At 49.2% G+C, this 12,595-nt stretch overlaps 1 protein-coding gene across 1 annotated transcript in view; it reads left to right on the top strand.

Moving 5' to 3' along the window:
* The first annotated feature begins 568 nt into the window (after positions 1–568).
* The window catches only part of VAMP2 (vesicle associated membrane protein 2), a 61,287-nt gene continuing 49,260 nt past the window's right edge, over positions 569–12,595 (top strand). Inside the window, exon 1 of the mRNA XM_063166513.1 lies at positions 569–714. Coding sequence (XP_063022583.1) covers positions 713–714 — 2 coding nt within the window. The 5' untranslated portion in view covers positions 569–712. The remainder of the gene's footprint in view (positions 715–12,595) is intronic.

The raw sequence follows: 12,595 nt of genomic DNA, 5'->3' as shown, positions 1-12,595 counted from the left end.
GCTCCACTGACAGCCACAGAAAATCAGTGAAGGCAGCAACAGGTGAAGCATCTTTTTATAGGTGAATCATTGGGGCAGCAGTGTTAAATGCCACTGCTTGAAAAGCCACGCTGACTTTGTCATTCCTTCCCCTGTGTTTAGAGCACGGGAAGGCCTCGGTTTGGCTGCAGAGGAGCCTGTGCTGTTTCAGAGTTTCAGCTCTGCCAGGGCAATGGGCACGCCCGGGAGGGTGAGGCTGCATGGACAGAAGGTGGGAAGCTGTGCTTCCTCTGAGACACAACCTTTCCACAGTCAGTGCCTGACCCGGTAGCTTATCTGTCTCTGGACTCGCTCTGTGGATGAAAGGACACGCACGGCAGCGTGGGATGGAGCGGCAGCACCTTCCGTCATCCTTCTCCTTTTCAAGGGTGTTTCCTTCTGGGTGGTTAGACAGGCACCCAGCGGTGTCCGTCTGTCCCGCAGGCTGAGCGAGCCCATCCCCGTGCCACACCCGGCGCTGTCCCCGGGCAGGAGGAGGGTGTGGAGGGGCGCTGCGAGCCTCGCCCCGCTGCCGGGCTGTGATGCGAGGCGCAGGCATGCTCAGTAGCCGGTGCCTACCCCTCCTCTCCCAACAACACCGCCTGCAACAGTAGGAGCCGGCTGGCAGCAGGCGCGGAGCCGAAAGCCATCTTTGCTGGAGAGGGAGCAGCGCTGCCCGCAGCCCCCGCTCGCCATGTGAGTAGCGGGCACAAGGCTGGCACCGCACCGGGGATGGACACGGCCGGGGGTGGGCACGGGGCAAGGATGGACAGGGCTCGGGGATGGACACGGGTCGGGCGTGGGCAAGGATCAGGGATGGACACATGGCAGGGATGGACAAGGATCAGGGATGGACACAGGTCGGGGGTGGACGAGGATCGGGTGTGGACGCATGGCAAGGATGGACACGGCCAGGGATGGACAAGGACCGGGGATGGACACATGGCAAGGATGGGTCGGGGGTGAACAGGGGCTGGGCGGGGATGAACAAGGACCGGGGATGGACACACGGCAACGATGGACACAGGGCGGGGATGCACACGGCCGGGCATGGACACACGGCAATGATGGCCACGGCCGGGGCTGGACACATGGCAAGGATGGACACGGCCGGGGATGGAAGAGGACCGGGGATGGACACACGGTAACGATGGCCACGGCCGGGGATGGAAAAGCGCCGGGGATGGACACACGGTAACGATGGCCACGGCCGGGGCCGGGGCGCTGCCAGGGCGGGGGCTCGGCAGGTGCCGCGCTCGGAGCTGCGGCAGCACCGCCCGTCGGAGCCGCCGCTGCTGCTGCACCTGAGCGCACGGATGGGCTCTCCCCGTGTCTGTCCAGCGGCCCAGGGGTTACTGGCACGTTTCTGGTAGGATTCACGCTGAGAAGGGAAGGCTGGGCCGAGATCCTCAACAGGTTCGAGCCAGGGTGGTTCGATAGCATGAGTCACCGGCGCGGCTGCTCCCGGCACACGGGTCCCGTTTGCTGTCCGTGTTTAATGAAACGCTCTCTGGCAGACGGGAGCTGTCTGATCAGGCCAGCCTCACCTCCTCCAGTGCCTATGGCTTCCTGTCAGCAGTGCTTGGTGGTAATCTGCTCCTTCTTGCTCCCATCTCTCCAAATTCCTGCTCCAAGTTTTCACACGGAGCATTAATGGCAGCGTTAGCGTTCTCTGCTAGGCAGCGATGAAACCCCCAAAGTGCATTCTGAAATCAGAAGTGTGCTGAGGTGAAGAGGAATTGATCAGACCCCTGTTCATTCACAAAAGGGTTCAGGCAGCTGAAGGCATCATTTTACTATTGCCTCAATTCATTGACCCTGAGGGAGAGCCCAGGAGGATGTCTCACACAAACAGTCATTTGTGCTGGTACTGGGTGATCCTGCAAGGGCTGGAGCTGGGGTGATTCAGAGAACATGAGGAGTGCAGGGAATCTGTGATTAAATCGCTTTAAAAATATTTCTAATAACCAACTGTTCTTCAGGAGGCATTTTCAAAATAGAGCCTGCAGTCACATATTCTGAAATGTTAGCTTTTGTCTTTAATGCTGCTTCCTATATAATATCTCAGACAAGAAGCTTTTGTCCATGTTGTCCAAAACATTTCTAAAGCAAGGAACCCTTTGGAATTCAAAAAACCACTTTCTAATAGAAGATTCCTTCTGCAAACCCCCAAGCCTGTCAGTTGAAGCCAGTTCATTGTAGGCTCCTGTTGCCTGGCTGTGTTTCTGTTGAGCCAGATGATGACATCAAACACTTTTATTTGTACGTGAGCTGTTCTTCAATGATTAATATATGAGTTTGCTGCTGCAGTTTTGTACAATCTGAGCTGCTCTGACACTAAGCAATAATCAGATGATGTTTAACATAACCTGTGTGTGTGTCAGTCTTGGTGTATGTAGGTTTTTCATGAGAGTATTTGTATATTAAGTAGAAAGGGTGGTACTGATATAACTGTGGCAGTGCTGGGCTCCTGCTGGGCTGTCCAGACCTGCCCTGGCACTCAGGCTGCTCTGGCTGGGATAAAGATCTCCTGCCCTGGGCCAGGTGCCAGCCCCACCCAGCCCTGTGCTGTCCCCTGCAGCAGGGTTTGCTCAGGAAGGTACAGGGCTGTGCTGACCTATTCCCAGTTTCCAGCTCAGGAAAAGGTCTCCAGCTTGGGGAGTGCCTGAGCCTCGGGGGAGTTCTCTGTATTTCATGTTTGTTTTGTGCTCTCAGTAAGGTGGCCGTGCTCAGTTTGTGGTGTTTGGGGCTCTGCAGAGTGTGGCAGCAGCTCCCTGTTGGTTTGGAGCTGACACGGAGCAGGCTCTGCCTGACCTCACTCTCATTTTGGAACCCAGAGAACAGCATTCCTTATTTGCTCTGTTTTCTGTGGCCCGTGGCTGTGTGTCAGCCCAGCAGAGCTGCCTGATCCACATCAGGTGGGGATCTGTGCCTGTGGCCTCTCTCAGCGAGCACAGCCCAGGGCAGGTGGGATCCACCCAGGTAACAGAACTTCCACCTTTGTGCGGGCAGAGCAGGGGGAGCTGCAACATCAATGAAATGAAATGGAAGGAGAAGGACATAAAAAGTGTTTAAAGCAAGAACAGGGAGAGGTCAGACCTGCCAGGAGAGCTGGGAAGGTTGTTCCAGGTGTGAGGCAGAGCACACAAACTCATTTGGAGATGTGAGAAGCGGTGAAGGACAAAATGGTGCCCAGAGCTGAGGTGCTCCTGGGCTCTGTTCCTGGCTGGAAAACAGGCCAAGAGCAGCAGGTGAAGGGGTGGCTTTGTCTCCTTTACAACGGCCACAGAAAAATGCCCATCACTTGTTTTTAAAAGTTTAATAGTAATGAAATGGTTATAAAAATAGTAATACAATTAGAGTAATAACAATTTGGACAGTTTGAATTAGGACAATATGAGACAATAAAAACAAAGAGTTATGGACAGTCCAGGTACCTTTTCTGGGCAAAATAAGACCGAGAGGGGACCCACATTAACAGAGGATTAACCCTTAAAAACAACAGCGTGTTGCGTATTCATACACTTCATACATGATGCATAAATTCCATTCACACACAGGATTCTGTCTGGTCATCGTCAGCTTCTTCCTCTGAATCCTAACAGTGCCTTTGAGGCGGGAAGAAGTTCGTTTCTTCTGATAAGAGAGCAATAAATTATTTTTCTCTGAAAGATTCAGGTGTCCTGTGGCTGCTATCTCGCTGCAAGTCCTTTCTTTAAAAAAAGTGTCTTACATAGCATAGTTCCTATTTTAACATTTTTTATAACCTAAAACTATATTTAACACACTACTTAAGAGAATTACTACAGCGTAACTTTCTAACGCAACACACATAATATTCATTTTAATATTTGCAAAAAGCCCATCATAAAATGCATGCATTTTTCACCCAGCTCACTGGGCAGTCCCATACAATAGCAGCTGCAGGCAAGGTGTCACCTGCTGCTCAGGCAGGTCAGTGGCCGCAGGGAGCCTCTGGCTGCCTTGGTGCAGCACCACAGCTCCATGGCAGGGACACCTCCTGTGAGACAGCAAAAGCACCTGGGGCAAAGTCCTGCCTCATTCCCCAGGCAGCAGTTAGAGCTTCTTAAAAAAATTATTCTTGTGCTTGTTTTAGAGCAGCAAGGAGGGCATGGGTGGGATTAAAATGGTTCCAGCAGCAGAGTGAGTCCGTTCTGGTTGGGTGTCTGTTCAGCTTCTCTGAGAAGAATGTCGCGGCTGTTGTCTCCTGTTGCTTGTGGAGCAGTACTTAGCCCTGCTTTTGTGGGCATAATTTTATAAAACTTGTCCAAATCTCCCTGCCCTTTCCTTGTACCAGTCAGCAGAGACAAACAATTCAGTATAATCCTCTTCACAGCCCTGATGCACTGCTTGCAGGGAGTTCTGTGCCTTCCAGGAGTGCATTCAGCCAGGGCATGTCCTGGGAAGGTCCAGCACGCAGGAAAGGGAGAGATACACATCCAGAGGGGTTCCACACTGTGCCTGTGCTCCCTCAGAAATGTGCTCCACAAGGGCTCTGCAGATCCAGGCTGCAGGGAGATGGGATTGCCCTGGAGCTCTCAAGGTTTCACACCTGGTGCCAGCACTCAGGCCCAGCCAGGCAAGGCCAGCAGTGACATTTGCTGCCATTCTGTCCCCTCCTGCAGGTGATGGCTTCAGGATGGCTCACACTGCCATGGCTGAGGAGCTGCTCCTCTCATCCAGGGCATGTAATGGAGCTTGTGGTGAAAATAACCAGGCTGTGCTCAGAGCTGTGTGCATGGGAAAAGGATGCTGAGGAGTGGGAAGAGCCCAATTTTCAGCACAGCTCTGTGCTGACCCCTGTGCTGGTTCTGAGGCTCACAGCTCTCAGTAAGAGCCTTTAAGGAGTAGGAGCTGCTGTTTAATCTGCTGCCTGGAGACATCACCAGGGGGATTCAGGTGTTTTATTCACTGTTGGCTTCCCCTGACTTGCTCTCCTGCGGCACCATGCAGACAGATCATCTTCGTGTGTTGCAACAGAAATAAATGCTGCCAGCTCACAAGATGTGCTGTTCCTCATACACTCACCTTGCCCTTGGAAGTGAGGGTGGCCCAAGTAGGTCATAAATTGTGACCATGTTCACAGGGGTTCTTGGATGAGGGAAAAGATGAGAATGTTGGCTCCATGTTTCAGAAGGCTTGATTTATTATTTTATGATATATATTACATTAAAACTATACTAAAAGAATAGAAGAAAGGATTTCATCAGAAGGCTGGCTAAGAATAGAAAAAGAAGGAATGATAACAAAGGCTTGTGTCTCAGACAGAGAGTCAGAGCCAGCTGACTGTGACTGGCCATTAATTAGAAACAACCACATGAGACCAATCACAGATGCACCTGTTGCATTCCACAGCAGCAGATAACCATTGTTTACATTTTGTTCCTGAGACCTCCCAGCTTCTCAGGAGGAAAAATCCTAAGGAAAGGATTTTCCATAAAAGATGTCTGCGACAATAAATCTTTTGGATATTTGGGTGATAAGTGTTTGGAAGTGTAGAGATCAAACTGTGTGGTGTCTTGAGGGCCTCAGCCAAGGAAGTAGTCTCAGGAAGGGAAGGATATGTGACAAGTGCAGGCAAAGATTGTGTCCTAATAAACATTCTTGCAAAGTGGCTAATATGAAATAGATGAAACCCAAATCCATGTAGTTTGGAGATCCCTTTCCTTGTGACTTAGCTCTCCTTTGTTGTGCTGTGCATCACCACAGCTTGTTCCCCTTGACTCCCAGCATTTCTCACAGATAGCTCCAGCTGTGGAGTGACTCACAGGACACTGAGAGTGGCTGCAGCAGCAGATGAATTGGTCTGGCAGAGGAACACTTCTCCTTCTTCAGGAACTATTTCCATAATTAATGTCTTCCTGCAGAATCAGTGATCAGGCTGAGCCACGTTCGTGTGCAGGTGTGTGGAGAATGTTCCTGGGTGGGGGATGAGCAGGCAGGGCTGAGGGGAGGAATGGGCTCCATGTTCTCCCTCTCCTTGGCTGCCACTGGGCTTTCTAGCGAGTGGGAAGAAGGATGGAAGGCAGGAAAAAAGAGGTGTTGGGATCTTTAGCTGCTCAGAGTGACCCCAAGAAGAGTTGGAAAGTCTCTTTTCCCAGCTTGGCACTTGAAGAAGGAGTCAGGGCTCTTTATTTCTCGGTCTCAAGGTTGTTTATTGTTCCTTATCTATAAAATTCTTTCTCCTGCCCTGCCCAGATCCGTCCAGCAGGACAGTTCCAGGCACTCTGCCTGCCCCCAGGGCAGTGTTATGGCTTTATACTAAAAACTGCATCTACAATGTTTACAATTACTTTCCAATACCTGTCACCTATGTTAGACAGTGAGCTTCTACTCTAAACCAATCTGTCAGTGCCACCATCACAGCAGAAGATGGAGGCCAAGAAGAAGAAGAAGGAGAAAGGCTGGACACACCCAGATCCCTCCATCTTGCCCCCTGACCCCCCATACCAAAACCCCAAAATCTACTTTTCCACCCTGTGATAACTTCACTATTATTCTACCTAAACTGTTGTGGCTTGCTGATTTTCATACAAGGTTGGTAATTTGCTCCATGGGTCACAATCAAACCCACAGGTGTTTTGGGCTCTGTGCCAGGGCTTCTGAGCCCCCTGGCAGGGTCCTGGCCATCCTGGACACCCAGAGGGATGTGCTGGGTCCTGACAAAGAGGGAGCAACCAGTCCAACACAGCATCAGCTCTGTGCATTCGAGCCATTGATCAGCAGACAGGGAAATCAGAGATACTGAGCTCCACTTGCTCCCCTGGCAGTCTGTGTGTGCAGAGCCCCTGGAGCTGCTCCCTGCCAGCCAAACCTGCCCAGCCCCAGGCACCAGTGGGTTCAGCCTGGCCAAACTGTTTGTTTGAAGCTGTTCCAGCTCAGAGGGAGAATATTGCCTCTCCTACGTCACTGAGCACTCTCTGCTGTCATTATTCATGGCCATTACCTGCAATTAACCAGCCTGGGTTTCTGGAATGATGCAATTCCTTTTCCCTGCCTGTGGCTGAGCACTCCAAACCCTTTTGCATTATTCACTGCAGAAGCATCAAGTGATTGCGAGGTGGGGTTTTTGTAACTGCTCAGCTATGACAACCTCATGTTTTTTCAGTGTAAGTTAGTGAGTAACTCATTGAAATAGAGCTGTCTGTACCTTTGCAAGTGTTTTGTTGGTTGCAGTTATATTGCTGCTTCTGTGCTGGGTGATATATTTAGATTGGAGGTTTCTGATCAAATAATCTGAATTACATGATCCAGTTCCTTGATCTTTTTGGATGAAACTATTTAATAAGTAAAATAAAAGTATTTATATTTCAGAATAAATGAGAGAAAAATTTAATTTATCTGTGTTTTAACTTACACCTGGACTCAGTATCACAGCATCAAAAGATAACTCTTCTGGAAAGCAGAGATTCTCCTATGATCACCTTTTAGGAGATAAACCCCATAACATTTCAAGGGGTGTGTTTTGTTTAGTTTGGGGTTTTTGGTTGTTTTGGGTTTTTTTTGGTTTTTTTTTTTTTTTTTTTTGTCTTTTGTTTTTTGTTTGTTTGTTTGGGGGGGTTGTTTGTTTGTTTTGGGGTTTTTGTTTGTTTGTTTTTTTGTTTGTTTTTTTAAAAGTACATTCTCCTCTTTCTCATCTCTCTCACTGCATTGCAGTGAGAACCAGTAGATGGATGGTCATGGTTCCCAAAATGTGGGCACTGCACGTTTGGAAGCACCAGGGAACTGAAAGTTTGTGTGGGTGAGGGGTCTGTGCTGTGACCCTCAGTGGAAATTCATTGTTTTGGAACTGTGGAAAGCACAGGGAACTGCAGCAGCCTTTGCAGACAGAGGCAGAGCTGCTGCCTGGTGGGAGCACCCCAGAGGCTCTGATGGGTCCTGTCCCATCCAATGGTCCCTAAAAAGAATGAGGCTCCATGGGCTGGAGCCTGAGCAGGCAGAAAAGCATCCACAGAGCTTTCAGCACTGCCTATGTGACCTGGAAAAGAGCTGAAGAGAGGAAACACACAGTGATGAGTGTTGAATTGAACTCTTCTTAGTGCTTGGTACTGGAGAGGTGCTGGTTTTCTTTTAGGATGTGATCTTACACAAGGTCCAGGTGGGAATTAATATATTTAAATTTTAAATTTTTAATTAGTAATTGAAATTTGAAAAGCAAACAGTATTAAAATGCAGTAATTGTAGCAAAAGTGGTTTTTTTTCTTATTTCCTATTCTGGAAAATGTGTCATTACAAAATTATCAAAACGCTTCTTTGCATTCAAGGAAATGAAGTTGGAAAATTTTGGTTTGAAATAACTTCTTGAAGGGCTTCTTGCAGTACCTGTGTTGAGGAGAGATGTTTTGAAAATTGTTTTGGGAGATAATGAAAGGTCTGACTGGATGGTGTCCTGATCAAGTCTATGTAATGGGCTCTGCTTTGAACAGATGGTTGCACTAGATAATCTCCAGAGGTTGCTTCCAGCCTCAGTGCTTCTCTGGTTCTCTTTGAAAAGGTCACTCATAATTGAGAATGTTGGAGTTAATTAAACTAACATTTGGCTGTTTCCCAAACATTCAAGATGCTGACGTTCCATCCATGATAACTTTGATTCTCAACCCATTGGCAGTGGATGCCACAGAAATCCCTCTGATAGAATGGGCAAACATATGGTATTCAGGAAGGGAGGGAATGGAGGAGCTTGGAAAAAATGCAGATCACTGGAATGCATTCTTAAATTTGTCTTGGATGCAGAAGTTTGTGTTCTTCCCACAGAGAACAAAACCCAGATTCTCTGCAAGTGGGCTTTCTCATCTCTCGCCTTCAGTGCAGGCTGCGCCAGCCTGGTGCCAGCTCCCAGCTCCCTGCAAGGGCCACAGGGCCCTGGGGCTCTGGGGCAGCCATGGAGCTGCTCCTGGAAGTGCAGCCTCAGCAGAGCACAGTGGTCCGTTCAATAACACCAAATAAATGTGTTTGTAGCAAGTCAGGGTGTTTAGGCCGCAGCAGAGGAGAAGGAAATGTCCCTGCTGTCACCTGCAGCATGAGGAGGGGTCACCCACAGCAGGCAGGGAGTGCTGCTGGCCAGGGCACCAGGGGATGCCTTGGGAGGGCTGCCTAGAGCAGAGTTAAAAGAATAAAGTGGGGATTTATTAAAGGCCTTCAACAGCCACACCTTGGGCAGCCACAGCCTCCCAGAGGCTGCACCCAAGCTGGACAATGGGCACCAGTTTTTCAGACAATTATAAGTTTGGTGCATTTACATATCAGGGGTTAATTATCCAATTACAGCTTCAGCTAATGAAGTCATTTACCCCCAGTTTGCTGCCCCCAATTCACTTTTGTTTGTACTTTTTGGGGCCTGAGGCTGTGGGGTGTCCTTGGATCCCAGGCCCAGAGGGATTGTGTTGTCTGACCAAAATGTGAGGACAGTAACTCACACTCTGTGTGGAGTTTGGAGTGATGCACTGATGCAGTACAGGATCTGAAAAATAAAAAAGCTGAAATCCTAAGGCATCATCAGAAGCTGGATGGATCCCTAGCCCAGCACCTTCCCTGCCTCTCCAGATCTCCTTCCTTATACCAGATTTGTGTACCTCTGGAAGAGGTGAGCAGTGAGTTTCCCATGCCAACTGCATTTCTTGCTGGACTCAATCTCTGAACCCTCACAGGGAGTGATCCCCCCCAAAGCATGGAGCCTGTGTGAGGGGAGCTGTGCATCCATGAGGGAAAGGTGCATCCATGAGGGGAACTGTGCATCAATGAAGGGAGCTGTGCATCCATGAGGGAAAGGTGAATCCATGAGGGAAAGGTGCATCCATGAGGGAAAGGCCTTGGGGCCTGGCCTGGGCTTCTCAGCATCCCCTGCACACCCAGAAAGCCTCTGGGATATGGGGGTGCTGTGATTTACTCAGTGCTTTTCGCTCTCTGAGGTCTGGGATCGTGTGATGTGTCAGCATTTTAGAGATGTAAGGATCCTGATAAAGCTTTCCTAGAAATTATGAAAATTATTAATTATCCCCAAACCCACTTGTTATCTACTACAGGAGGTCAGTGGTTAGAAATTGCATTTGTTCACTTGAATTCACACACAAAAATAGCTCCTCTCTATCTGCTGGTGGCTGCCCTGTGCAGGGCCTTAATTCCAGTGTGCAAAGGGCACTGCTGTGGCAAGCACAGAGCTGCTCTGGTGGCACAGACTGGGGCATGGGTCAGAGAACAAAATAATGTTCTCTACATTATTTTGGAGTTTGGAGGGGGATTCTGTGCCTGTACATTCCTTACTGCTGTCAGTGATCCTGAGCAACACCAAAAGAAGAGACAAAACTCTCTCATCCCCTCTCCCCCTCTTTTTAGGCTGACTTGTGGCAACTGAATTGAACTTGTTTCTGAGCTGAACTTGTTTCTGAACTGCAGCTGGCTTTGCTGATAGCTCTGACAGATTCCCCTCACACATCTGCAGCAGAATCACTCCCAGGTGTGCCCAGAGACAGCACCTGGTGCCAGCAGCTGTGACAGCTCAGCTGGGGAAAGGGGAAGGGAAGCAGAGGAACAAAGAGCTTCAATCAATAGCAGCAAAAACATCCCAAGGACACTGAGTGACAGAGCAGCCCTTCCAGGAGGCTCTGGGTGCTGGGCTGGTTCCTGCACCTCAGAAGGTGATGGGGTTTTGGGTTATTTGGAGTTTGGGGTTTGGTGGTGACCTCTGTCCATTGGCTCAGCCCAGGGTTTGAAGGCAGAATTTGCTGCGTGGTGTCAGAGCTGTGCTGGAGCATTTCTGCTGATTGGCACCAGGGACAGCTCACTCGGGGTGGGCAGTGCCAGGATGAATCAGCAGATATCCCCTCCTGGAAGCACTGACAGCCTGGATATCCCAAGTGTTCAGAGAGATCCCAGCAGGCTATAAAATGAAATGTTTGACTTCTCCTTTCCAGCAGGGAGCTGTACAGTCATTCCCTGACAGCTGAGCTGGTCTCCCACACACGTGTGAAGATCACACAATGACATTTTTCAGCAACTTTGTTTACTAGATGATACAAACACAAAAATATTTCAAGTCACTTAACACCTTGATGCTTTTTTCTTTGCATTGAACATTTTAGGGAGATGTGGGAGGGAATGGGAAGGCAGAATGTGCCCCACACTCTTGGCATGCTGGCAGGAATGACATTTCCACATCAGCCTCATTGCTGCATGTACGTGAGGTGATGTGCTCCCTTGTATTTCATCTCTGTGCCTGATCTGTGGCCTCAGCAGCAGCAATGTTCCAGCACAGACCTTTCCATCACATGTTCACTGCCCTTCAGTGACAATCACCTTTATGCACTTGACTCTGGGGGAGAATGAGCAGATTTGATTAACTTCTGTGCAGACTGAGATGTCTTAGCAGTAGGATGATCTCCTAACAGAAATCACAGCTGACAGGTGCTTTTCTTGTTGAACCCACCTGGTAAAGCTTTGAAAACAAATCCTGCTCAGTCCTGATGTGCCTGGGGCAGCCATTCCTGCTCCGGGAGCAGCCTGGATGCTGAAACCTGTCCTGCAGACAGGACTTGGGGTAAAACTTAACAATTGGAGTCAAATACAAAATATTGGGGCAGAAGGAAGAACTCTGAGTGTTTGTGTGTGTGAGTCAAGAGAGAGCCTGCACCTTGAGAGGGAGACAGGGACCCACAGAGCAAAATTCCTCTCTGGAACCTTGGAAAAGGAGACAAGGAACCCACAGAGCAGAATTCCTCTCTGGAACCCTGGAGAGAGAAAAGAGGAACCCACAGAGCAGAGTTCTTTGGTAAAACCTTGGAAAAGGGACCTCACAGAGCAAAATTCCTCTGTAAAACCTTGGAGAGGGAAACAGGGACCCCACAGAGCAAAGCCCCTCTGAAAAACCTTGGAAAATGAAACAAGGTACCCACAAAGCAGAGCTCATATGAAAAACCTTGGAGAGGAAAACAAGGAACCTACAGAGCAGAGCTCCTCTCTGGAACCTTGGAGAGAGAAAAGAGGAACCCACAGAGCAGAGTTCTGTAAAACCTTGGAGAGGGAAAACAAGGAACCCACAGAGCAAAATTCCTCTGAAAAACCTTGGAGAGGGAAACAGGGACCCCTCTCAGAAAAACCTTGGAAAAGGAAAACAGGGAACCCACAGAGCATTGCTCCTCTCTGGAACTTTGGAAAAGGAAACAGGGAACCCACAGACCTGAGCCCTTCTGAAAAACCATGGAGAGGAAAACAGGGAACCCACAGAGCAGAGCTCCTCCCTGGAACCCTGGAGAGAGAGAAAAAAGGAACCCACAGAGCAGAGTTCTTCTGTAAAACTTTGGAGAGGAAAACAAGGATCCCACAGACCAAAATTCCTCTGGAACCTTGGAGAAGGAAACAGGGAACCCACAGAGCAGAGTTCCACTCTGGAAAACCTTGGAAAAGGAGACAAGGAACCCACAGAGCAGAATTCTTCTATAAAACCTTGGGAAAGGAAACAAGGAGCCCACAGAGCAAAATTCCTCTGAAAAACCTTGGAAAACAGGGAACCCACAGAGCATTGCTCCTCTCTGGAATCTTGGAGAGAGAAAAAAGGAACCCA

The sequence above is a fragment of the Melospiza melodia genome, chromosome 12, assembly GCF_035770615.1.
Source record: "Melospiza melodia melodia isolate bMelMel2 chromosome 12, bMelMel2.pri, whole genome shotgun sequence".
NCBI classification, from domain to species: domain Eukaryota; kingdom Metazoa; phylum Chordata; class Aves; order Passeriformes; family Passerellidae; genus Melospiza; species Melospiza melodia.
This window is presented reverse-complemented; position numbering and strand designations above follow the sequence as displayed.